Source organism: Hyaena hyaena, unplaced genomic scaffold (genome assembly GCF_003009895.1).
Source record: "Hyaena hyaena isolate Hyena2069 unplaced genomic scaffold, ASM300989v1 scaffold_333, whole genome shotgun sequence".
Taxonomy (NCBI): domain Eukaryota; kingdom Metazoa; phylum Chordata; class Mammalia; order Carnivora; family Hyaenidae; genus Hyaena; species Hyaena hyaena.
This window is the reverse complement of record NW_024080963.1, coordinates 1,426,199-1,450,278: the sequence shown is the minus strand read 5'-3', so window position 1 is coordinate 1,450,278 and position 24,080 is coordinate 1,426,199. Positions and strand designations below refer to the sequence as shown.

General features: G+C 39.6%; 1 protein-coding gene across 1 annotated transcript; it reads left to right on the top strand.

Annotated features, from left to right (window-relative positions):
- Nucleotides 1-5,573: 5,573 nt before the first annotated feature.
- On the top strand, nt 5,574-22,234 carry RAB33B (RAB33B, member RAS oncogene family). The gene is made up of 3 exons (XM_039249177.1): nt 5,574-5,685; nt 5,930-6,197; nt 19,426-22,234. Exons 2-3 carry the CDS (start codon nt 5,949-5,951, stop codon nt 19,864-19,866), a joined length of 690 nt encoding a protein of 229 aa, XP_039105108.1. The 5' UTR covers nt 5,574-5,685; nt 5,930-5,948; the 3' UTR covers nt 19,867-22,234.
- Nucleotides 22,235-24,080: the final 1,846 nt, after the last annotated feature.

Below are 24,080 nucleotides of genomic sequence, written 5' to 3'. Positions count from 1 at the left end.
GACTTTCTTAATCTCTTGGGGACCAATGATGCCTTACAGAGCATGTCTCATGCAGATTACAGCTGTTTGGCAGAAGGGTCCCTCAAAGAACCTTACTAGGGGTGCCTGTGTGGCTTAGTCAGTTTAGCTTCCAACTCTAGGTTTTGGCTTAGGTCATGATCTCGTGGTTTGTGAGTTCAAGCTCCACATCCACGGGATTCTCTCTCTTCCTCTCTCTCTCTCTGCCCCTCCTCTGCTCTGTCTCTCAAAATAAAATAAAGTTTAAAAATTAAAAAAAAAAGAACCTTACTACCCATACTTATAGAAATGTTTGCTATTATTAGTATCCTTCAATTCTTAAGTTACCAAAGATTTTTAAATTGGATATGGATGTTAAATTTTAGATCAGATATCTTTTTAGCATCTGTAAAGATGATGACAGATTTTTCTTCTCTGTTTATTAAGAATTGTTCTATCTCCTAGATTCATTGCTTGCTCTAAAACTGGAATGGAGCTCTTTAAACATTTTTCCTTTGCCAACTGGCACAGTGTTAAGCTATGGTAGTAGAAGGTGCTGGAAAGAATTTTCCTTCCTCGTTCTTGCTTGCTTTCTTGGCTGGCACTTGCATTACACACAGCTTCTCTAGCACCCCCTATCCTTTGCCTGGCTCCTGCAGTATGGGCAATTTGTCCAGCACCTAGCAGCTTCCCCAGGTCCACCTTCAGACTGTTTTGTAGCAGAGTGGCTTCTGCAAGATACCTACCCATGAAAAGCTTTCTCTGGCACCCCCACAGGTGGACTTTCAGCAAGTTCCAAAGGGTGGATTACCAGCATGTTTCACTGGCAGAGTCCCATAGCAAATTAACAGTCATTAAGCCAAGGGCCTTCTTCTTCCCTATAACAAGGTCCAGATCTCAGCCTGGAGCTGAGGTCAGGGTGTGTGTGTGTGTGTTCTTCTGGGAGTCTATCTTAGCCCTAGGGGTAGTTAACTACTTCTTATATCTGATATCCCTATAGTACTCAGAGTTCTCTTTATCTTCTATTCGCTAAATCCCTTAACTCAATTCCATCATAGTTAATAATTATTTATATTAAACATTACATGGCCAAATTACTATGTGGTTTCTATTTCCTGACTGAACCTTGACACAATTTTCAGTTATTTTAAATTTATTTTGAATTAAAAGAAAAAAAATTTCCCAGTGTGTGGTCTAGCTTGGTGAATGTTCCATGTGCATTTTGAAACAAATGTGTACTCTGCTGTTGTTTGATGTAATTCTAAATATCAATTCGGTCAGATTGGTTGATAACATTGTTCAAGTTCTCTTTATCATTACTGATTTTTAAAATCTACCTGTTTATCAAATACTGAGAAGGAAATGTTGAAATCTCAGCTATAATTGTGGACTTGTTTATTCTTTTTTCTGTCTTGTCAGTTTTTACTTCATGTAATTTTAAGCTTTGTTGCTATATCTTCTTAACGAATTGACCTTTTCACATTATGAAGTGTCCTTCTATATCTCTTGTCCTAAAGGTGGGCCACATTCCTTCTCCTAAATTCAACTTTAGCTGACATTAGTGTAGATATATAAACAGAATAAAGCTGGAATATCTTTTTCCATCATTTTACTTTGAACTTAATGTGTCTTTATGTTGATGATGCTTGTTTTATGTAGTCAGTAGTACATAATTACGTCTTGCTTTTCTTTTTAGAGAGGCACATCTTCCTTTTAATCACAGTGTTTAGATCATTTACTATTTGTCTAATTTCTGATATATTACTTTCTATTTGTCCAATCTACATTTTGTTTATTTTTCCTTTTGTCGTCTCTTGGACTAATTTGTAGTATCTCATTTTAATTTCTTTGTTGGCTACTTAGATACGCTTCTTTATTAGCTGTTGTTCTAAGTTTTACCATATGAATCTTTAAGTTATCACAATCTACCTCCAAGTAATATCATATACAACACATATAACGTAAGGCATACAGTAGAACCTTGAACAATGCAGGGGTTAGAGGCACCAACCCCCTTCTTCTCTGTTACTCTGTTAAACAATTTCCACAAATTGGGTCTTTTGGTTAACCACAGTATCTTTAGCAACTCCTATACTGCCTTTCCTTCATGTGGTAGGTGCTCAATAACATATTTTTATGAGTACATAGACTTATACACTGTATTCTTTTATATTTAAAATTCCCTTGGGGGCACCTGGCTGGTTCAGTTAGCAGACCATGTGACTCCTGATCTCTGGGTTGTGAGTTCAAGCCCACATTGGGAGTAGAGCCTACTTAAAAAAATTCCCTTTGAATCTGAGTTTAACTCCTATTTCCTTCCTAACATCTCTCTGTTTAAAAATCTTTGCTATTTTGATTTTGCTGTATTTATTTTATTGATCATTGCAAAGAACCAGCCCTTTCCTTATTTGATCTGTTTTGTGTTTCTGGATTTAATTCTAAAACTCAGTAAGCTAACCTATAAAATGATAATGGCAATTTACTATTTAGGACTAAAATTAAATTCTGCTACTTATACTATATTTTTTATGATTTTGGGGTTACTATTAAACGCAGCGGTATGGTAATCTGGTGGAGGCCAGTAAGACCAATGCTGTACTTCTCTGGGGAATTAGAGTTCCGTCTTTAAGAGAGAGATGACTCATATTATCAATCAGGATGTACAGGTAACAGAACTGTGAGAAGGGCCCTTATGATATAGGTCATGGTTTTCAATTAGTGGGGAGGGGGCACAATTTTGCCCTCCAAGGGCATTTGGTAATGTCTAGAGATTTAAGTTGTTACAACTAGGAATGGAATACCATTGGCATATAGTAGTAGCCAGGGATGCTGCTAAACATGCCACAATGCACAGGTTGGCTTCCTGCAACAAAGAATTATCTGGCTCAAAACGTCAGCTGTGCCAAGATTGAAAAGCCTTATCTAGGCAAGAAAACGATCCTTTGTCCTCTGTGCTCAGGCCTGAACTGAAGAATGAAATTGTCTAGGAACTATTCCTTGGTTAAGATCAGTTTAAGAGTGGCCTCTGCCACAGGGAGGTGGCATCTCTGTAACAACAAAACAACCCGCTGAAAGTAAGTAATCATATTGTGTACATAAGACAACCCTTATTTCATGTTTCTTCTTCTTCTTCTTTTTTAAGTAGGCCTTTACACCCAGCACAGAGCCCAATGTGGGGCTTGAACTCATGACCTTGGGATCAAGAGTTGGCCACTTAACCCACTGAGCCACTCTGGTTCCCCTTATTTTATGTTTCTAATAATCATTCAGTTTTTTCTATTAGAAAAGTATTTTTAAATATATATCTACCCTAAATAAATTATAAATCTGTAAATTTAAATAAATACCCTAAACCATTTATAATGTTCAAGTTTAAGTTGGACTGCTAAGGATTCAAATTTAGTCTCTTCTCAGCTGTGTAGCAAAGCATCAAGAGAAAGAGTTAAATCTTTCTACTTTGAGGTCAAGTGGTGGTGACAGCAAGGAGTGAAGAATTCCAGACACAAAATGAATTCTCAGAAAACAGGGCTGCATAATCCATCCACTCTTCCCAATAGTAGAATCTCCAAGTATAAAATCTAGAAGGTCTGGGATTATCCAGTTAAGAAGAGTGACATATACCTCAGTCATAAGGAGTCTCTCAAATTGCAGGCTGAAAACACAAAACTCCTCATAACAATGTCAAGTGTCTATAGTATTTTTTCTTTAAGTAGTACTGAACTGAGTGTAATTGGTAAAAGGCCCAAAATGACAAACTTTACGCAAGAAATTTCTAACTTCACTAATTTATTCATCATTTGCTGAATAACAATGAGCTTTCTATCAGTAGTCAAGAGCTGACCATCTGGCTGGAAGGACACAACACATAATTACAAAACTTAAACACTGATGATGAGTTTCAAAGACCAAATGAGCAATGCCCTCCAAAGTGTACTAGTTTCAGAATAAAACAAAGAACATTCTAAGCTGAAGTAATCAGGAAAACCTTTACAGAGATAAAACTTTTGAAGTATGAATAGGATTTGGATAAAGAGACAAGAAAAGGAACTTCTGAGAGTTAGCAAGAGCTAAATTGAAAAGGCCTCAATATAAAAGAGCAAGGGTCTTAGGGTGTGAAGATGCTGCTTTTTTTTTTTTTCCACTCATCCTTTGAAATTACCTGATTATCCACAGCTTTGAATTCTTCAACTGCTTTTTGTCTTACATCTTCACCTTCTCTCCTTTGAATGGGACAGGTAGAGTGAGTGAGAGGAATATATTCCAAGGCCCTCTAATAGTTGGGGGTGAAACATCTTCATGGAAAGAACCTCGCAAATAAACAATTCGAATCGGAAAGTTTCTCTAGCAGGAAACAGAATACATGTAATTGGCATACACATTCAAGCAGGTGAGTAAACTTTTTTCCCTCTGGCTAACACAGCTTGGCATATTCATGACTGGACAGTTTTTCTACTGCACCGGAAATTACTGTATGTTAAGGTTTTTTACAAACTGTCAATTCTGGGCACACCTGGGTTCTGCCACTAATTTCTTCTGACCACATTCTCATGTAATCTAATGGAACAAGCAGTTAATCTCCTTTCCTAGAACTCTGAGTGCTCTACCATTTCCCTCACTCAACTTAAATCCTGCCATGCCCTCCTCTCTATAGTCCTTGACTTTACCAAGAGCATAACCATTTGCTCAAACAGAAAAACACAGTCTTGTCATTGCAAAACAACACAACTTCTCACAAAATGCAGAGTGTACACATTTTGGACCTTTTGTGTGAGTTAACGTATGACAGGTTTCCTCTGAAGAATTCACGGTAATCCAGAGAAGATTATTTAAGGCTGAGTGGTCTCGTCTATTAATGTTTTCCTTAAATAGTGCGCCGAAGACCACTGCGTGCACTCAGTAATTACCGATCCAGGCACTAAGCACAATGGGTTTTATTCTCACTGGAGAGGCCGACTGGTAAAAACTCCAGGTTCAATACCCCGAAGTGGGCCACGTGTGATCAGCTCTACCTTCTGGGCCTAGGGGCATTAGCCAAACGAGCCCAGGGCACCAGAGTCCCGCGGATACCCTCACTTGGCCTTGGGGGCGCCTAGGAAATTCTCGGCGCCAAGGCGGTAGGAGGCCTCGAACTCCCACCTGCTCACTGACAACCACGCGCCAGCCAAGACTGAAGGCGGCAAAACCCCACGCGACCAGGAGGGGCTCGTCTCCAAGCGCCTCCCACGACGGGCGGCCTCTCCAGTCCTTGGCGCTGTCCCAACTCCCGGGATCCAGAGAATCCGGGGGAGGCAGGGGATACAGCCGACACCACAGACCCCCAGCTGTGAACCAAGGGAACCCGCTTCCATCTCCAACTCCGGGGAATCCCTAACGACGTCGACGACAGCGCGGAACTCGACATCCTAGCCTTCCGAAGACCTTACAGCCGTCACCAGGCGCCCGCCCCCGTTTAAGGCGGCTCTTCGGCCCTCTCGCGAGAGAGTGCCCGGTGGTACCTCCTTCCTTGCAGCTGTCTTTCTCTCCCCGCCCCCAGAGTGATTGCGCGGCTTCCTCCCGAGGGCGGGAGCCTTGGACGTGGCGGGGCCGGGCCAGCCTGGCGGCCGGGCCTGGGGCGCTCTGCTTGGCCGCTCGGCAGGCTGGCCCTCCGTGCCCGCCTTCAAACCCTCTGCGGGTCCGGGGCCTTTTCAGGTAGACCGGCGCCGGCCCCAGTGACGGCGGGGTGGAGCCGCGGGCCAGGTGGGAGGGGCAGTGAGCCCGGGCTGGTGGGCGCCACACCTGCGCGGGGCCGGGGGCGGGAAGGTGCGCACGCGCGCTGCCGGGCTGGAGGGCGGCGGCTCCGGCGACGTTGCGCAGCCGAGCCGGCCGGCTGGGCGCGCTCGCTCGCGGTGGCGTAATCTCTCAGCCTTTCTGCGTCTCCTTTCCTCCGCCTCAGTTTGGGGCGGGTCCGGAGAATGGCTTCGGAGATGGAGTCGTCTCTCGAGGCGAGCTTCTCGTCCAGCGGCGTGGTGTCAGGGACTTCGGTATTTCTGCCGCCGGCTCGCTCCCGTATCTTCAAGATAATCGTGATCGGTGACTCCAATGTGGGCAAGACGTGCCTGACCTACCGCTTCTGCGCCGGCCGCTTCCCGGACCGCACCGAGGCTACTATTGGGGTGGATTTCCGAGAACGAGCGGTGGAGATCGATGGGGAGCGCATCAAGGTGAGCGGATGGGGGGACTGCCCGGGAGGAAGGACGCCTTGGGTAACAGTTCCCAACCCTATACGGTGGGTTAATCGCTGGCCCTGTGCGAGCTGTGCGCTCCGCTTTTTCTCAAGCTGATGTAGAGATTGGAGTTGGAGACTGGAAGGATTTATCTGTAACAAACTTCTAAGGCAGTGCTCCGCAAACTTTAATGCCCCGCGATTTACCTGGGCAACTTGTGTTTAAAAAAAAAAAAAAAATCAGATTCTGATTTGGTAAGGACTCAGGTGATGCAGATACTCCTAGTCCGTGAGCCACACTTTGAGAAGCAAAGAGTGTAGAATGTATCCATTGGCAGTGTCTCATGTGTTGGGAGTCAGTGAAGTAAGACCGAAGGAAAAAATGAAATTTCTCAAGCATGGAAACGTCATTTGATAAATATCGTTTATTATGCCAGGCATCTGAACACTGCCCTAGATATTGTGGAAGTAAAACCGTGTTGCCTTTGAGGAAGCAGTTAGGCATTCTCTTGCATGCAGTTTTGCTACAGAAGTTTCTGTATGACATTGACTTGTTTAGAAAAATCTATTTTCCTGCAGAAACATTTTATACATGATAGTTCTACTTGGTTTACCTAAAGCGCATTCTTAGCGCCACTCTCTCCCAAGTCTTAATTCAGACCCCAGGAAAAGCTCTGCCTTCCTTATACCGCATTTACTTTTTTGCTTTAAATTAGGATGTTCTTTTTATTTTTAAAACACAGTTTTTTTTTTTTAATTTTAATGTTTCATTTATTATTCAGAGAGAGAACCAGAGCACGAGCAGAGGAGGGCCAGAGAGAGAGGGAGACACAGAATTCGAAACAGGCTCCAAGCTGTCAGCACAGAGCCCGAGAAGCGGGGCTCGAACTCACGAACCGTGAGATCATGACCTGAGCCGAAGTCAGACGCTTAACCGACTGAGCCACCCAGGCGCCCCTAAATTAGGATGTTCTTTACTTAAGTTCCCTTGTGGGGGGACAAACAGACTCATGGCTTCATTCTTTCCCCCACATATTTGATGGAAGAACAATTTATTTGTTAGTTCTCTAACCACTGCCCTTCCCCACCATCTCCAAAAGGGTTTAAATGCTAATGATGTAAAGGAGAAATTGGACCAAAAAGAAATCAGCCTTCTATAGGTGCCTTTGCCTTTTAGTTTTTACTTTAATTTGGTATCATCCCATTCAGATTGCCAGGGTGGTCCTTTGGGTACACTGCAATAGGGAGTTAAGATCTGTATGCATTATAGAGGAAAAGACCTTACAGTAAGAAGAGACTGAATATTTTTCATCAGAATTAGGTTAGGCCCAGAAGCCTGGGGGTGACGAAGATAATGAGGCTTCTGAAGTTTGAGAGGGAGGTTAGTTTGGGAAAAGCAGAAGTCCTGGGAGAGAGTGCATGGGCTTTGGAGCCCATCTGACTTGGCTCAGATCTGAACCTATGAAAGGATAAAGATGGGCTATGTGTCCTCAGCAGGGTGACTACTTTTGCTCAGGACTGTCCCAGTTTTAAAATGAAGTCCCACACCCTGGGAAGCCCCTCAGTCTCAGGCGAACTGAGGTGATTGGTTACTCTAGTCTCTAGATAGGTTCCTTAATCTTTCAGAGACCATTTTCTCTTCTGAAGAATTGGGATAATAATGCCAGATGAGATTAGCTGAGAGGATTAGATGAGAACATACAGGAAGCACCTGGTTCGTAATTGATACTCTTAAGATGATTCTTCTTCCCTGGTGGCTTCTCATCATTGTTCCTCTTTGGCACCATCCTTTTTGTGGCTGTGCACCCAGAGTGTGAAGCAGAAATAAAGTAGGGCATATGCAGAAGGTAAGAGAAATTCCCCCCAAAAGCATGATTTTATTTATTTAAAAAATTTTTTTAAATGTTTTATTTATTTTTGAGAGAGAGAGAGAGAGACAGTATGAGCAGGGGAGGGTCAGAGAGAGAGGGAGACACAGAATTAGAAGCAGCCTCCAGGCTTTGAGCTAGCTGTCAGCACAGAGCTGGATGCAGGGCTTGAACCCACAAACCGTGAGATCATGACCTGAGCCGAAGTTGGACGCTTAACTGACTGAGCCACACAGGTGCCCCAATTTTAAAGACACAAGTAGGGGAATGGAGGCAGGGGAGGAGTTGGGATTTTTCTCCTTTACCTACTTTTGGGTTGCCATTTGCACTTTAATATGTCAGATGAATCAGGTGCAAATTTAAGAGATACTTATATTTGGCTCAGGTCATGATCTCACGGTTCGTGAGTTCAATCCTCACATGGAGCTCACTGCTGTCGGCACAGACCCGGCTTTGGATCTTCTTTCCCCCTCTGTCTCTGCCCCTTCTCCGCTCATGCTCTCTCTCTCAAGGGTAAATAAACATTTTAAAAAATCTTAAAAAAAAAAAAAAAAGGAGAAAACATTTTTTTTCTTGGATTATTCCTCCTGAGCTTTAGCCTAACATGTTTGGTTGGTAGAGACATGGAGATTGAGTTTCTTTTTTCTTCTTTTTAAGGCCTTAGCCATTGACTTGTACCTCCAACTTTTAAGATTTGAAAGATTTTTATTGTGGTTGAAAAAGACTCTTACAGAAATATTCTTTAAAGTTGTTTTTTGAGGGGTGCCTGGGTGGCTTAGTCGGTTAAGCGTCCGACTTTCGCTTAGGTCATGATCTCGCGGTTCTTGGGTTCGAGTCCTGCGTCGGGCTCTGTGCTGACTGCCAGCTCAGAGCCTGGAGCCTGTTTCAGTCTGTGACTCCCTCTCTCTCTGACCCTCCCCTGCTCACGCTGTCTCTCTCTCTCTCTCTCCTAGAAATAAATAAAACATTTAAAAAATTGTTTTTTGAATGTTGGCTTATTTTTGAGAGAGAGCGAGAAACAATCCAAAGCAGGGTCCACGCTCTGAGCTGTCAGCCCCGATGAGGGCTCAAACTCACGGACTATGAGATCATGACCTGAGCTGAAGTCAGACGCCCAAGCAACTGAGCCATCCAGGTGCCCCCCTTACAGAAATATTCTGAGAATTCTGTGGTAGAAAAAGATAGGACTTTATTGGTCATTTTTTCCCCAAAGCTTTAAGAAACAAAGACATTGCAAAGTAGCCATATATTATATTTTGGACAATTTTTTAAAAAACTATGTTTTAGTGTCTTAAAAAAACTGAAGTGAATATAGAAGAGCTTTATTCCATGTGCTGCTTCTGCTTTTTCTTTGTTAATCTGTAATGCATTTCAAGTGCTGCTATTATGTTCATAAATATTTTCTCTTTGGAAAATTTTTAGCCTAATCTGAAATGACTTGTCTTTTCATTTTTCATCTTCAAGTGATAGCTGGAAAGCTTTATGTTACTTTACTAATAAAATGATATTCTAGACATTTTTATTTGGGAAAAGTGAGATACTGTTTTGAGTGTTTTTAAATGTGGACTAGAAATTTTTCAGAGAGCATGTCTTATGGCAGTGCCTTTTCAGAATCAGTTAAAATGTTTTATGAAATGTAACAAAGTCTATATTTGTAAGTCTGTTCCTGAGTACTATATATGTATGGTTGAAAGAGGAAAATCTTATTTGCAGAATTTTTGAAGTTGAAGAAAATTATAAAACGAATTCCTTAAATAAAAGCACATTTGATTTTTAAATTAAGACTCAACCCTAATCCTTATGTTCCATCCTTGTATGCGTATCCCCGTCATACCTCGCTATATTCCTTTAGTACGAGCATTTTACAATGACAGACACCAGCAGAATCATTAATGCCTCATGTTGCATTTAATCCATCTTCTTATTAAGGGTCAGCAGTTTCTATTTGAACATTGGGTTGGCTTACTTTACAGAGGTATGACATTTTGCCATGTTAATTTTTTTTTAATGTTTTATTTATTTCTGAGAGAGAGAGACAGCATGAGCAGGGGAGGGTCAGAGAGAGAGGGAGACACAGAATCCGAAGCCAGCTCCAGGCTCTGAGCTAGCTTCAGCACAGAGTCTGACGTGGGGCTTGAACCCACGAACTGTGAGATCATAACCTGAGCGGAAGTTGGACGCTTAACTGACTGAGCTACCCAGGCGCCCCCATTTTGCCACGTTAAATACAAGATGTTAATATTAACTAAAGGAAAATTATCAATACCCCTCCCCCACTGGTACAACAAATATTTAATGAGTAATTACATGAGAGGTGACATTTTTGTTAGTCACAAAGACTTATGATACACTGTAGGAGTTGGCAAAGTATGCTTGAGGGCCAAGTATGGTGTGCTGCCTATTTTTATATGGCCTGCAAGCTAAGAATGATTTTTACTTTATTTTACTATTTTTTTGAGTTTTTAAATTTATTTTGAGAGCAGAGGAGGGATAGAGAGGAGAGAGAGAATCCCATTATCAATGTGGAGCCTGACGTGAGGCTTAAACCCATGAACCATGAGATCTTGACCTGAGCTGAAACCAAGAGTCAGACGCTTAATCAACTAAGTTACCCAGGTGCCTCGATTTTTACTTTTTTAAATGGTTGGGAAGAACATCGTAAGAATATGATTTTATGACAGGTGAAGTTGAAATTATGTGAAACTCTGATTTTAGTGTTTGTAAACAAAGTACTGAAACACAGCTATGCTCGTGTCTGCATTTTGAGCTTGCTTTTGTGCTACAGTGGCAGAGTTGAGTAGTTGTGACAGAGACTGTTAGACCCACAAAACCTGAGATATTCACTGTTCTGACCTTTTGCAGAAAAAGTTTGCTGACCCTGATACAGTTCATAAATGAATTACTGCCTTAGAGTAGGATAAGATTTATATACCTAAAAAGGTGACCAGCAAAACCAGGTGACGAATGAGTGCCAAGTTACTGTTTGGGTGTGGGTGGAGGAATCCTCTGTGCTTGGAGTGCTGGGTGCGGTTTCACAGAGGGAGGGCAGGGCTTTTCTGATGAGGACCGTTAGCAGGATGCTCCAGTGGGATCAGATGTTCTTGTGGAAAGGTGGCAAATGAGAAGAATATGCACATATCGGTAGCAACATTTGTGAAGAGTTTGAAAAAGAAAGCTAAAGAGTCGACTTCAGGGGCACCTGGGTGGCTTAGTCGGTTAAGCATCCAACTTTGGCTCAGGTCATGATCCCAAAGTTCATTGAGTTTGAGCTCTGCTTGGGCATGGAGCCTGCAGATCCTCTGTCCCCCTCTCTTTCTGCCCCTAACCCACACGCACGTGTGCATGCAGACTCTCTAAGAAATTAGTAAATATTAGCAGCGTTATAAAGAAAAAAAAGAGTCTAGATTTCATTTTATGTGCATGGTAAAAAGGCCAGGTGTGGCATCAATTGAGAGTGAAATCTAGAGTGAGATACAGTCTGTCCCTTCACCTGGCTTTCTACCTACATTCTAGCCTTTGGTAGTCTTTCAGTGTCCGATATCACATCCATGAAGGTAACCTCCAAATCTTTGTCTAGCTCACCTTTCTCCCCATCTTACTCTGCATTTCCTGCTGTCTTCTAGACATGGCCATTTGGATAATCCCTCCTTTGCCTGGAATGTCTGAAGTAAAGTCATCTTCTCTGGCAAATGTGTTTCTCCTGTCTCTCCCCGCATCACCTAGGTTGTCCTGATGGCATCCTCCTCATCTTCAAGGCCTCCTTCCCTCTCTTTGGCTCCCTAAATCCAGCAGGTTCTCTACATGCATGATTCTCTCATCCATCCTTTCTTCAAAATCCTAGTTTTCAAAATCCCTCTGAACTGTTGCAGCAGCTCAACTCATGTCCCATGGCCACTCTTCAGTGAACCTATTTTGTACGTTGTTGCCAAAATGCCAGATTAGTGTTGCACTTTAGGGAAACTAATGTTCTCTGCCTCATATGCCCCAGGTAGTTCGCCATTGTATTGTAAAATTCTAACTTTTAAAATTAACGTAGGACTTTATTCCTTTTGCTCCTGACTGCCTTTCAGACCTTATTTCCCACTAATTTCCTTCAAGTACCCTAAAGTCCAGCTGCTTGTTTGCTGATCCCTCCATTTTCCCCTTGCATGTCCTACTCTTTGCCTGGAATATTCCCTCCGCCTATATTTCACCACGTGTAATCCTTCCCTATTCAATTCAGTGTGTCTGTCAAAAATATCACACCCCTCCTTCTCTGTTCTCTTTCTTCCCTATGAATTCCCTTTAGCAACTTACCTGAGACTTTAAATGATGTCTTCGTCATTATATTATGTAGGTGTCTTTTCCTCTTTTATTAAGTCTTATTCAGGCTTACTCAGAGCAGGATCCACGTCTGGTGATGCCATAGACTTCTTCGAATGTCTAGCTCCGTTTATCTAAACTGTGGAGTACTCGGGATACATGTTGAATGTATGGAAACAAGGAGATCAGATGGTAGGCTACTCTGGAAATCCAAAATTGAGGTGATAAGGGAAACTAATGGAAATTAGGTAGCTGATCAAAGAAAGGGGGATCATTTGGATTAATACTTCTATCATTTTCAGTCAGGCAAAAACAGTTTAAATCAGTTTAGATCATCTCTGATTTTGATAATAAAACTATTAAAAGAATTTGCATCAATGATAAGAATCTACTGTTAGGATTCTACAAATAGTAACGTAATTTTTGTTGGAATTTACTTTAATGGAATTTAAAGTAGAGATTTGTGAAATATTATTGAAATATGTTTCATGTTGTCCGTATAATGTTTAAAATGGGAGTACTATCTATGGGAGCATGCATTAGCCATTTTCCATAAAATACCATTTTTTAATGTTTATTTAGTTTTGAGAGGAGAGAGAGAGAGACAGAGAAAGCATGAGTAGGGGGGTGCATAGAGAGAGAGAGAGATGGAATCTGAAGCAGGCTCCAGGATCTGAGCTTTCAGCACAGAGCTTGACACTGGGCTTGAACCCATGAACCGCGAGATCATGTCCTAAGCCAAAGCCAGATACTTAACCGACTGAGCCACCCAGGTTCCCCTAAAAATACTATTAAATTGGGAAAAATTGCTCTGAAAATACTTCCTAAATAAACCAGACAAAATTATGTCACTTCTTTAGTTTCCTAAGTGTTATTCTCCTTTGTTAAACACTGAATCACTCTACTCAAAGCGAAACCTCAAGACTTTTCTAAGCTATCATGAGGTTTGTTCTCTACCAAGTATCTCCCTATTGGTTTCTGTCTCTTTTGCTCAAGCTTTCACTTCCCTTTTATGGCTGACAGTGTTTTTCATCTGTCCTGTCCTTTTGCTGAGTCTCTCACCGCTCCTCCCGCAGTCCCCTTTGCCCTCGCCTCTGTGTTCCATGCGGGCTTGAAGGCCGCAGACCATGTGTCAGGGTGCCTCTGCCTGAGCTCTTGTTTCAGCAGTTCTGTGAAGAATTTCTGAAGCTTCTTTTTAAATAATCCTTTGTAAGTACCTCATTAACTCAGTAATGCATTTTATGGCTTTCCAGTAAAGTGTGAGGAGTTATTATTTTCATGGCCCTCGTTTCCTGGAAGTCTTGATATGGTAGAATGCATACTTTTGAATTTTTTTTCTTTTTTTATATTTTTATTTATTTCTAGGAGAGAGAGAGAGAGACAGCGTGAGCAGGAGAGGGTCAGAGAGAGAAGGAGTCACAGACTCTGAAACAGGCTCCAGGCTCTGAGCTGACAGTCAGCACAGAGCCCAACGCGGGGCTCGAACCCACGAACCGCGAGATCATGACCTAAGCGAAAGTCGGACGCTTAACCGACTAAGCCACCCAGGCGCCCCTGTGTTTAGTTTGTTTTTATAAAAGAAGTGGTTGGTTGTTAGGGAAAACAGAAAAGTAGAAATGGGGAAATTGCCTTAAAGACAACAATGGTTAATGTATTGGTATATTTCCCTGTGTGTTTTTCATTTATTTACTTTTAGCTCCTAAGTATTCTCTGGTTAAAACATTATAAATCATTCTTCACTGATGAAATGGTTTTTGAATACCTGAACTACAGGAAATGTTAAAAGAGAGATCAGCTGCAGTTTCCTTGGACAGATTTTATATAGGTCATCCAAATTATTCCCCAAATATCTTTCTAAATACAGATACAGAAAGATATCTTTCTAGATAAAGATATAGTTTGGCATGGGGTTTTTTTTTGGTCACTTTAAAAAACTGAAATATAATTCACATACCGTAAGATTTACCTGTTTAAAATATACAGTTTATTGGCTTTTAATATATTCAGAGGGTCGTACAGTCATCATCACTGTCTGATTCCAGAACTCCAAAAAGAAACCCTGGACCCATTTTAATAGCCACTCCCCATTCTTACCCTACCCTCAACCCTGGCAACCACCAGCCTACTTTCTGTCTCTGTGGATTTGTCTCTACTGCACATTTCATATACAGCAAATCTTATATGATTCTGTGGTGTCTGGCTGCTTTCACTTAGGATAATGTTTTCAAGGTTCATACGTGTTGTAGCATATAAGTACTTCATTATTTTATGTATTTATTTATTTTAATGTTTATTTTTGAGAGAGAGAGAGACAGAGTGTGATTGGGGGAGGAGTAGAGGGAGAGGGAGACATAGAATCCAAAGCAGGCTCCAGGCTCTGAGCTGTCAGCACAGAGCCCAACACGGGGCTTAAACACAACGAACCATGAGATCATGATCTGAGCCGAAGTCGGACGCTTAAAACAACTGAGCCACCCAGGCATCCCGGTACTTTGTTCCTTTTTATGGCCTGATGATATTCCATTATTTGGACATACATTTTGTTTATTCCTTCATCAGTTGATGGATATTTGGGTTGTTTCTACCTTTTAGCTCTTACAGATACTGCCTCTATGAACATTTGTATACAAGTTTTTATGTGAGCATATCTTTTCAGTTCTTTCATAATATACCTGGGAGTGGAATTGCTGGGTCATATGGCAACTTTTAAAAAATAATTTATTGAAGTGAAATTCAAATAAAAAAATTAACTGTTTTAAAGTAAATAGTTCATTGGCATTTAGTAAATTCATAATATTGCATAACCACACCTCTGTCCCATTTCAAAATATTTCCATCACTCTAAACTAAAACCCCTCACCCACTGAACAGTTTCTCCCCATTTCCCAGTCCTGGCAGTCACCAAGTCTGTGTTTCATGTCTATGGATTTCTCTCTTTGGGATGGTTTATATAAATGGAACCATAGCATATATGTCTGGCTTCTTTCACTTAGTGTATTCTGGAAGTTCACCTGTGTTGTAGCAAGTATCAGTACTTTATTCCTCTTTACAGGTAAGTAATAGTCTAACTTTTTGAGGAACTGCCACACTCTAAAGGGTTTTCTAAAGGGGCTGTACTATTTTACATCCCTACCAGCAATGTATGAAGGTGCCAGTTTTTCTACATCTCTGCCAGCACTTGTTATTGTCCATCTTTTTTTTTTTTTTTTAACGTTTATTTTTGAGACAGAGTGAGACAGAACACGAGCTGGGGAGGGGCAGAGAGAGAGGGAGACACAGAATCCAAAGCAGGCCCCAGGCTCTGATCTGTCAGCACAGAGCCTGATGGTGTGGCTCGAAGCCACGGACTGAGAGATTGTGACCTGAGCTGAGGTTGGACCCCTAACCCACTGACCCACCCAGGCATCCCTTTTTGTTTGTTTTTTAATGGTTATCTTAATGTGCGTGTAAGATGGTATTTCATTTGTTTTTGATTTGCATTTCCTTGATTGCTAATGATGTTGAGCATCTTTTTATGTGTTTATTGGCCATTTGTACTTTTTCTTTGGAGAAATGTCTGTTCAGATTCTTTGTCAATTTCTAAATTGGGTAACCTGTCCTTTTATTACTGAGTTGTAATAGATCTTGAGTATTCTGAATAGTAGACCCCATCACATATATTATTTACAGGCATTTTTCTCCCATTTTGTGAGCTGTCTGTTCACTTTCTTGATAATATTCTTTGAAACACAAACATTTTAAATTTTGATGAAGTCCAGTTTATTTTGTCTTTGCTTGTGCTTTAAATATCATATCTAATATCATGGTCTAACCCAGTGGTCACAAATATTTATCCCTATTTTTTCTTAAGAATTTTATAGTTTCAGCTCTTAAATTTAGGCTTTTCATCCATTTTGAGTAAATTTTTCTATATGGTGTGAGGTTGGGGGTCCAGCCTCATTTCCTGTATATTGTCCCAGCACTATTTGTTAAAACAACTATTCTTTCCCGTATTGAATTATCGTGACACTCTTGTTGAAAATCAATTGACCACAGATATATGGATTTATTTCTGGACTCTTAATTTTGTTCTTTTGATCTGTATGTCTAATCTTACTCCAGTAGCACACAGTCTTGATTATTGTAGGTTTGTGTAATAAGTTAAAAAATTTTTGTTTTAATGTTTTATTTATTTCTGAGAGAGAGAGAGCATGAGCAGGGGAGGATCAGAGAGAGAGGGAGACACAGAATCCGAAACAGGCTCCAGGCCCTGAGCTAGCTGTCAGCACAGAGCCCGACGCGGGGCTTGAACCCACGAGCTGTGAGATCATGACCTGAGCCGAAGTCAGACGCTTAACCGACTGAGCCACCCAGGTGCCCCTGTGTAACAAGTTTTGACAGCTATAGTTGACACATTTTTAATTGTTTGTTGAGTGTTTTTATTCTTAACCTGTTGGTGGGATAAGAAAGTTGTATTTCTTTTTTTAAAAGGAAAGTTGGATTTTTAAAGAATTAAACATTTACTTTATTAGCTCTTTGCATACACAGTGTAGTTAGTCTATGAATGCTTATTTTTTAGGTCTGAAACTAAATTTTACTTTCACTGTTGAAGAAGCTAAAGCCTAGAGGTAGGCAGTCACCTGCTGGCACACAGTTGGCATTGAATAAATATTTGTTGATTTAAACAGACTTAGTTGTTAGTAGTTCCTAGTTTGCTGATAGTTGTTTGCTTCTATCTCTGATTTATATGATAGTAAGTCTTTATGGCCTATTTGCCAATTATGTTGCTTACATCACAAAAGGACATTTTATAATAATTTATTTTGTGATGTGGTCTCTAGGTGTGTATTGAGGCAAAACCTTGTGATTTAGTGAGTAAATTGAGTGTAGGGTAAGAGTTTTAAACAGTGTACATGGTAAATAATTTTAGGATGCCATTTAGCTACATATAAGAGAAATTCAACTATAATGATTTAACCATGTAAGGTTTTACTTTTCTCATGGAATAAGGAGACCTGAGGCAGCAGTCTGTATGATGGTACCCTGTCAGCAGGATTCCAGGTCTAAGTAGACTTCTGTCGTTCTTATGTGTGGTTTTCTTCTTCATGCTCATACGATAATTGCTGAACCTCCAGTTATTGTATCCAGGTAGAAAGGGTATGGCGACAGAGGTGCAAAAGGCATGTGCTAAATGCTCCTCTTTTTTTTTTTTTTCTTTAAATCACACATCCATAGTTTTCTTGGGACATCCCACTGAAAGACTGTCTACACATTATTGGCTAGAACTATGTCATTTGGCCTCCTTTAGTTCCGGAAGAGCCTCAGAAATCAAGTTTGTATAGTACTTTATATTTATGCCTAGAGCAGAATTTGGTTATTGTTAGTTAGAAAGAAAAGGAGAATATTAAGAAAATGGGGAAATTTGTACTTAAAAAGAACTACTAGGGGCACCTGGGTAACTCAGTCCATTGAGCGTCTGACTTTGGCTCAGGTCATGATCTCAGTTCGTGAGTTCAGGCCCCATGTTGGACTCCTTGCAGTCAGTCTGTCCATGCAGAGCCTGCTTAGTATCCTCTGTCCTCCTCTCTCTGCCCCTTCCCGATGCTTGTGCTCTTCCAAAAATAAAACAAATACTTAAAAAAAGGAACTACCAAAAAAAAAAAAGTAACTGATAAAAACTAGGGTAGTATGGGAGTGCCTGGGTGGCAGTCAAAAGAGCATGTGACTCTTGATCTCAGGGTTGTGAGTTCAAGCCCCACATTGGGTGTACAGATTACTAAAAAAAAAAAAAAAAAAAAAAAAATTAAGAAAATTAAGATACCATGGAAGAGATTGATGATCCATATTTTCATCTCTAATCACACTTTTAAAGTGTATTTATTCATTCATTACATCTTAATTGAGCACTGAATATATGTGCTGAGCACTTTATATCTTATATCCTACTTACATTTTGGGCCATCTATGGAATCTCCTCATTTCCCTCTACTTTGGTGTTGACAGCTCTGTGAGAAATCACCAGTTTAGGCTTCCAGTTCACACTTTAAGTATTTATAAATAGTACAAGTCTGTCAACCAAAAATTATCTAAGCAAGGGGCGCCTGGGTGGCTCATTTGGTTAAGCATCCGATGTCGGCTCAGGTCATGATCTTGTGGTCCATGGGTTTGGACCCTGTGTCAGACTCTGTGCCGATGGCTCATAGCCTGGAGCCTGCTTTGGACCGTGTCTCCCTCTCTCTCTCTCTGCCCCTCCCCCATATGTGGTCTGTCCTCTATCTCTCTCTCTCTCAAAAATAAAAAAAAAAACATTAAAAATAAAGTTATCTAAGCAAATCTACCTTTAGTCTTTTCCACTGAGATCAGTATCCTCATCATTTAACTTCTTTAGGAAATAAAGGTAAGGGAATTCAGTCTTTTAAGATAATTATAACACAGGACTTATATTTAGCTTTCGATATTATTTTCTTCAACTCCCCCATATTTTGACTAGGAGATATTGGAATAGTCTTGTTGGTTGAGATGTTTAGGTTAAATAAGTGATTTTCTAGCCTTTTATAATTTACAAGGGGGCTTTTATAGATTATATATCTGTATATATCTATTTATATCTATCTATCTATCTATCTATCTATCTATCTATCTATAGTTGTGGGGACTAGACCTAATGACTCTTAGTATCTGTCCTAAGTCTACTATTTTAAGTTAATCTAGTAAAAGGTAGAGAAGGGCATATAGTAACTAAATTTACATGGATTAGACAGTTAACATGCTTGTTAACACCGAATGTATTTTTATTTAATAGTTTAAAATCATTTTTTAAGGTAAATTTTCTCCAGACAAATTTAACTTACTGAAATTTAAATGCTAAGTTGAAATATTTGTTCTGATACTTGCATTAATTATGAGGTAATTAGTGTTATGAAATCTGGATCCCATAAATTATACTGAAAAGGCGTTATGGAAGGGAACAAAGTAATATAAGTGAAGAAGTACTAAAGACCATGCAGAGTTGATGAAAATTTTTAGTATTTATGACTGGGATGAAATTTTCAGTTTTCTCTCTCTCTTCATTTTCAGATCCAGTTGTGGGACACAGCAGGACAAGAGCGATTTAGGAAGAGCATGGTACAGCACTACTACAGAAATGTTCATGCTGTTGTCTTTGTGTATGATATGACCAACATGGCTAGTTTTCATAGCCTACCATCTTGGATAGAAGAATGCAAACAACATTTGCTAGCCAGTGACATACCACGGATTCTCGTTGGAAATAAATGTGACTTGAGAAGTGCCATTCAAGTACCTACAGACTTGGCACAAAAATTTGCTGACACACATAGTATGCCTTTGTTTGAAACCTCTGCGAAAAACCCCAATGATAATGACCATGTGGAAGCTATATTTATGACCTTGGCTCATAAACTTAAGAGCCACAAACCATTAATACTTAGTCAACCCCCTGATAACGGAATTACTCTGAAGCCTGAACCAAAGCCTGCAATGACATGCTGGTGCTAAGTAACAGTCATTACACTATCTAATTTTGACTAAAGAAATACTTTTGAAGTATGACAGTGATAAGTCATAAGATTTAATCTCAAATATAATGGATCGTCCTGACACTTTACTATTTATCATTGTCATGCTAATTTTTGTATTTTGTATCTACTTAATTAAGTTTGTCATTGTGACAACACGGGAAAAGTTGGTTTTCATGTGAGGTTGAAATGAAGCAAAGGTAGAATGACTCACAACATTTTCCATTGAGAGCCCAAAGGAGGAGGCTTCAAATGAGAGCATGATGGTATTTTAGGAGTAAGTGACTATGCCATCCTGTGTTCCTGGGATTGAAAGAACAAATTAAGAGTTTAGGATATACTTCCTAGGTATGTGCTTTGAATGGGAAGTGTTCTCAATAGGATAAAACTGGTATTTGCCTCTCCCTAAAGTTCTTTCTCTGTATCATTGAGGTATTTAATTGCATTATTATTGGTACATTTTAGAGCCAAGACTTTATTTAGTTCCAGTGGAAGGAGAAGGCATGGAATGTTTTCTGGTTCTCAGTGCATAAAGAGTGATTTTTCCAGTGTTTCCAGATACTTGATATTTCTATTCAGTATCAATCAGATCTTCAGAAGTCATTGTTCCTTTTAGAAAAATAATTTGAGTTGTTTTCGTACTGAGTTCTATTAAAATACGCAAAAATAAGACTGACTTTAATGAAAATGAAGTGACATATTAAGGTGCTTTATATTTTATTTTGATATCTTTAGTGAAAAACCAATTGAAAGCATTTGAGGAGTTGTAACTTGAGAGAAAATACGTAAACATGGTTCCTGGCTGCCACAGGAGACCTATTCTTAGCTTTTAGTAATTTCAAACTGTATATCTGGCATAGTATCTCTTGTTCTCCTCCACAGTCAGTCAATTTAATAACTAAAGGTTGAATTAACAACTCAACTTCTATTTAGAGTGTAGCTCTGAAGGCATACTGCTAATTGCTATGAGTCTACATATATTTCTGTGATGTGTTGTGTTATGGTATATCAGTTTTTAAAAATCTTTAAATTTTATGGTCACAACAAACTATTCCTTCCCAGTATGAAAAATAAATCAAATATTGAAAAATACCTTGGCTGTCTCCCTCAGTTGTGGAAAGAATAGTTCAAGAAGCTTTTTTTTTACCCTAAATACTTTTATTTTGAATTTGAGACTTTGCACATTGAAAATAGTAAGCTTGCATATAAAGCTATTACATGAATGGAATGTAAGCCATGAACTTTAACTGAAGGGTGCACATTCACTAATTCTGATAGATTGCCATCCTTGATAATTCTAGAAGTAATTAAACCAAAAGATGATTGTACTTAGAATATTTTCAGAACGTGGTAAATCAATTAACTATGTAATCTAATGTAATTTGGGATTTTTGTTGAATCATTATGGTGGTCCTAACTGGATAATATAATTATAAAAACAAGATTATTCTATCAAATGAACTAACTGAAAGTAATAATTTTAGAAAATAATTATTCAGTTTTAAATATTAGAGCTTAAGGAAAAACAAGTTGGCATTATGTGTGTTTAGGGAGATTAATCCACTTTGTTGCTGGAATTAAAAATGGTTTGAATTTAAATTAATGTTGATTTGTAACTATTTTTATAGTAAAACAATGACAACTGTGCTAATTGTGGTGGGTGTAAGAGTTTTTTAAAGAAGGGAATCTGTTTATTGCTTTTAAAACACTTTCTGAAGTGTGGGAAGGAAGTTTACAAACTTTCCAAGCACATTTCTGTTTTTAAGTGCTGTTAATAATGGTTAAAAAAATAATTTAACTTTATTTCTTTTTGTAAGAACTTAGTAATAGGTATCCTTTACAGTTCTGTGAAAGGACTTATTTTTTCACTTTAATATTTATTAATTTTGAAATATTTGTATCTCATTTGTAATGATTTACTGTTTTAATTTTTTCTACATATGTTTTTATTTTTTAAAAGAGCATACTTACCAGTTGGGGGTAAAGCTTTTAGATATTTTCCAGAATATTTATAAAACACTTCATTGTTGAGAAACCACCTCCAGAATGGTGGCTATCAAACAATTATAAATTTTTAAAGCACAAGTTACACATTTTGTAAGTCCTATGTGAATTTATTTTAACTGTGACCTTTAATTGAAAACATCAGATATGTTTTGGAAGAGTCTTAATTTGAGAACACTGACAGAAGCTAACCCAGAGTCTAATGTACTTAATATTAATCATGATGCTTTATTGACAGTATATTGCTAATATGTTTCCTCATGAAATCTTAAATAATTTCATTGTGGAATAGTGTCACTGTAACGTTTCTCTTATGAATTTCAATAAACCAGGTTTGCCATAAAGATATTGTGTTTTATTCCTTTTATTTGGTTATTAGAATGATTGCAGAATAAAACAAAAAATTTTTGTTTTTTTCCCCCCTGGCCTCCAGGTAATGTATAATACATTAGAAACAAACAAACAAACGAAAACTAACCTGTTGGGTTTTTATTTGGAAATACATTTGGGGTTAAAGAACTTTTCAGAAAGGGCAACCAGGGTGACTCAGTTAAGTGTCCGACTTTGCCTTAGGTCATGATCTCATGGTACGTGAGTTCCAGCCCTGCATCAGGTTCTGTGCTGACAGCTCAGAGCCTGGAGCCTGCTTCAGATTCTGTGTCTCTCTCTCTTTCTGCCCCTCCTCTACTTGTGCTCTGTCTCTCTCAAAAATAAACATTAAAAAATTTTTAATTAAAAAAAAACTTTTCAGAAAAAAACCCTAAATATTAAAATTGGTTGATAGGGTAGGTTTTTAATTTGTGTGGCTGAGCAATTAGCTTATTTAAGAACACTTCAGGGCAAACAGCAAATACTGTAAGAGAGGTTGACATCTCCAGATTTTGAGGCAAAACAACAGAATGAATAATTATAAAATATATGAGAAAAAAGAGAAGTACATTGTAGGTATAAAATTGCAATTTCTACATTCAAGTGACTGATTCAGGCCCTTTAGGAGAGTGGATGGGGCTTGGGGTCTCTGAAGTTTGTACTGCTTTACGTGGCCAGTTTATTTCACACGTAAGTTACTCTTCTGCTCAAACACAAAATTATTCACAAAAGACTGCTTTCTTAATCAGATATTAAAACAAGTTGGTCAAATTTTTGGGGGGCAAATTTCCAGAGCCTATGTGGGAAGTGCTACTTGGTTTGAATAATCTGGTTTATCAAACATTTGTGAAGTATTTGCCGTGTGTTTTTCAGTTATGCTAGGCATTGAGCTATGTAAATTAATAAGACTATGTCCTTGAACTTATATAAAGTGGGAATTCTACAATATAATATGGTCAATGTAATCAAGGAGACAAATACTTAGAACAGTGAGCACAGAGAATGGAGCCATGTTTTGACTTTGAGGCAGGGGAGTGAGTGCTGGTGAGAACAATGGGAAATGAGACTATCAAGACAGGCTGTGGTTGAGCCACCATGTTGTCAGGTATGGGGTAGGGGGGTGGATTAGGACTGACTTGGGTGCAGGTATCAGAAACTCTGAACTAGCCTACTAAGGGGGGATTTATTGAGAAGAGTCTGACTCCTCCCACTGGATTGCAGGACAAGGATGCAACTGGACTCAAAGAAGAGCTGGGATTGAGCACTCAGTTTCCTTTGAGCTCAAGCTTCTTTTTTTTTTTTTTTTTTTTTTTTTACGAATAGTTTATTGTCAAGTTGGTTTCCATATAACACCCAGTGCTCATCCCCACAAGTGCCCCCCTCCGTGCCCATAACCCCCCTCCCCCCCCATATCCATCAGTCCTCAGTTTTTGTCAGCATTCAAGAGTCTCTCATGGTTTGCCTCCTTCCCTTTCCCCCACCATTTCCCCCCTTCTTCTCCCCCATGGTCCTCTGTTAAGTTCCTCCTAATCCTCCTATACGTGCAAACATATGGTATCTGTCCTTCTCTGCCTGACTTATTTCGCTCAGCATAACACCCTCAAGGTCCATCCACGATACTACACATGGCCAGATTTCATTCTTTCTCATTGCCATGTAGTATTCCATCGTATAGATAAACCACATCTTTTTTTTTTTTTTAAATATTTTTATTTCTAGGAGAGAGAGAGAGACAGCGTGAGCAGGGGAGGGTCAGAGAGAGAGGGAGTGACAGACTCTGAAACAGGCTCCAGGCTCTGAGCTGGCAGTCAGCACAGAGCC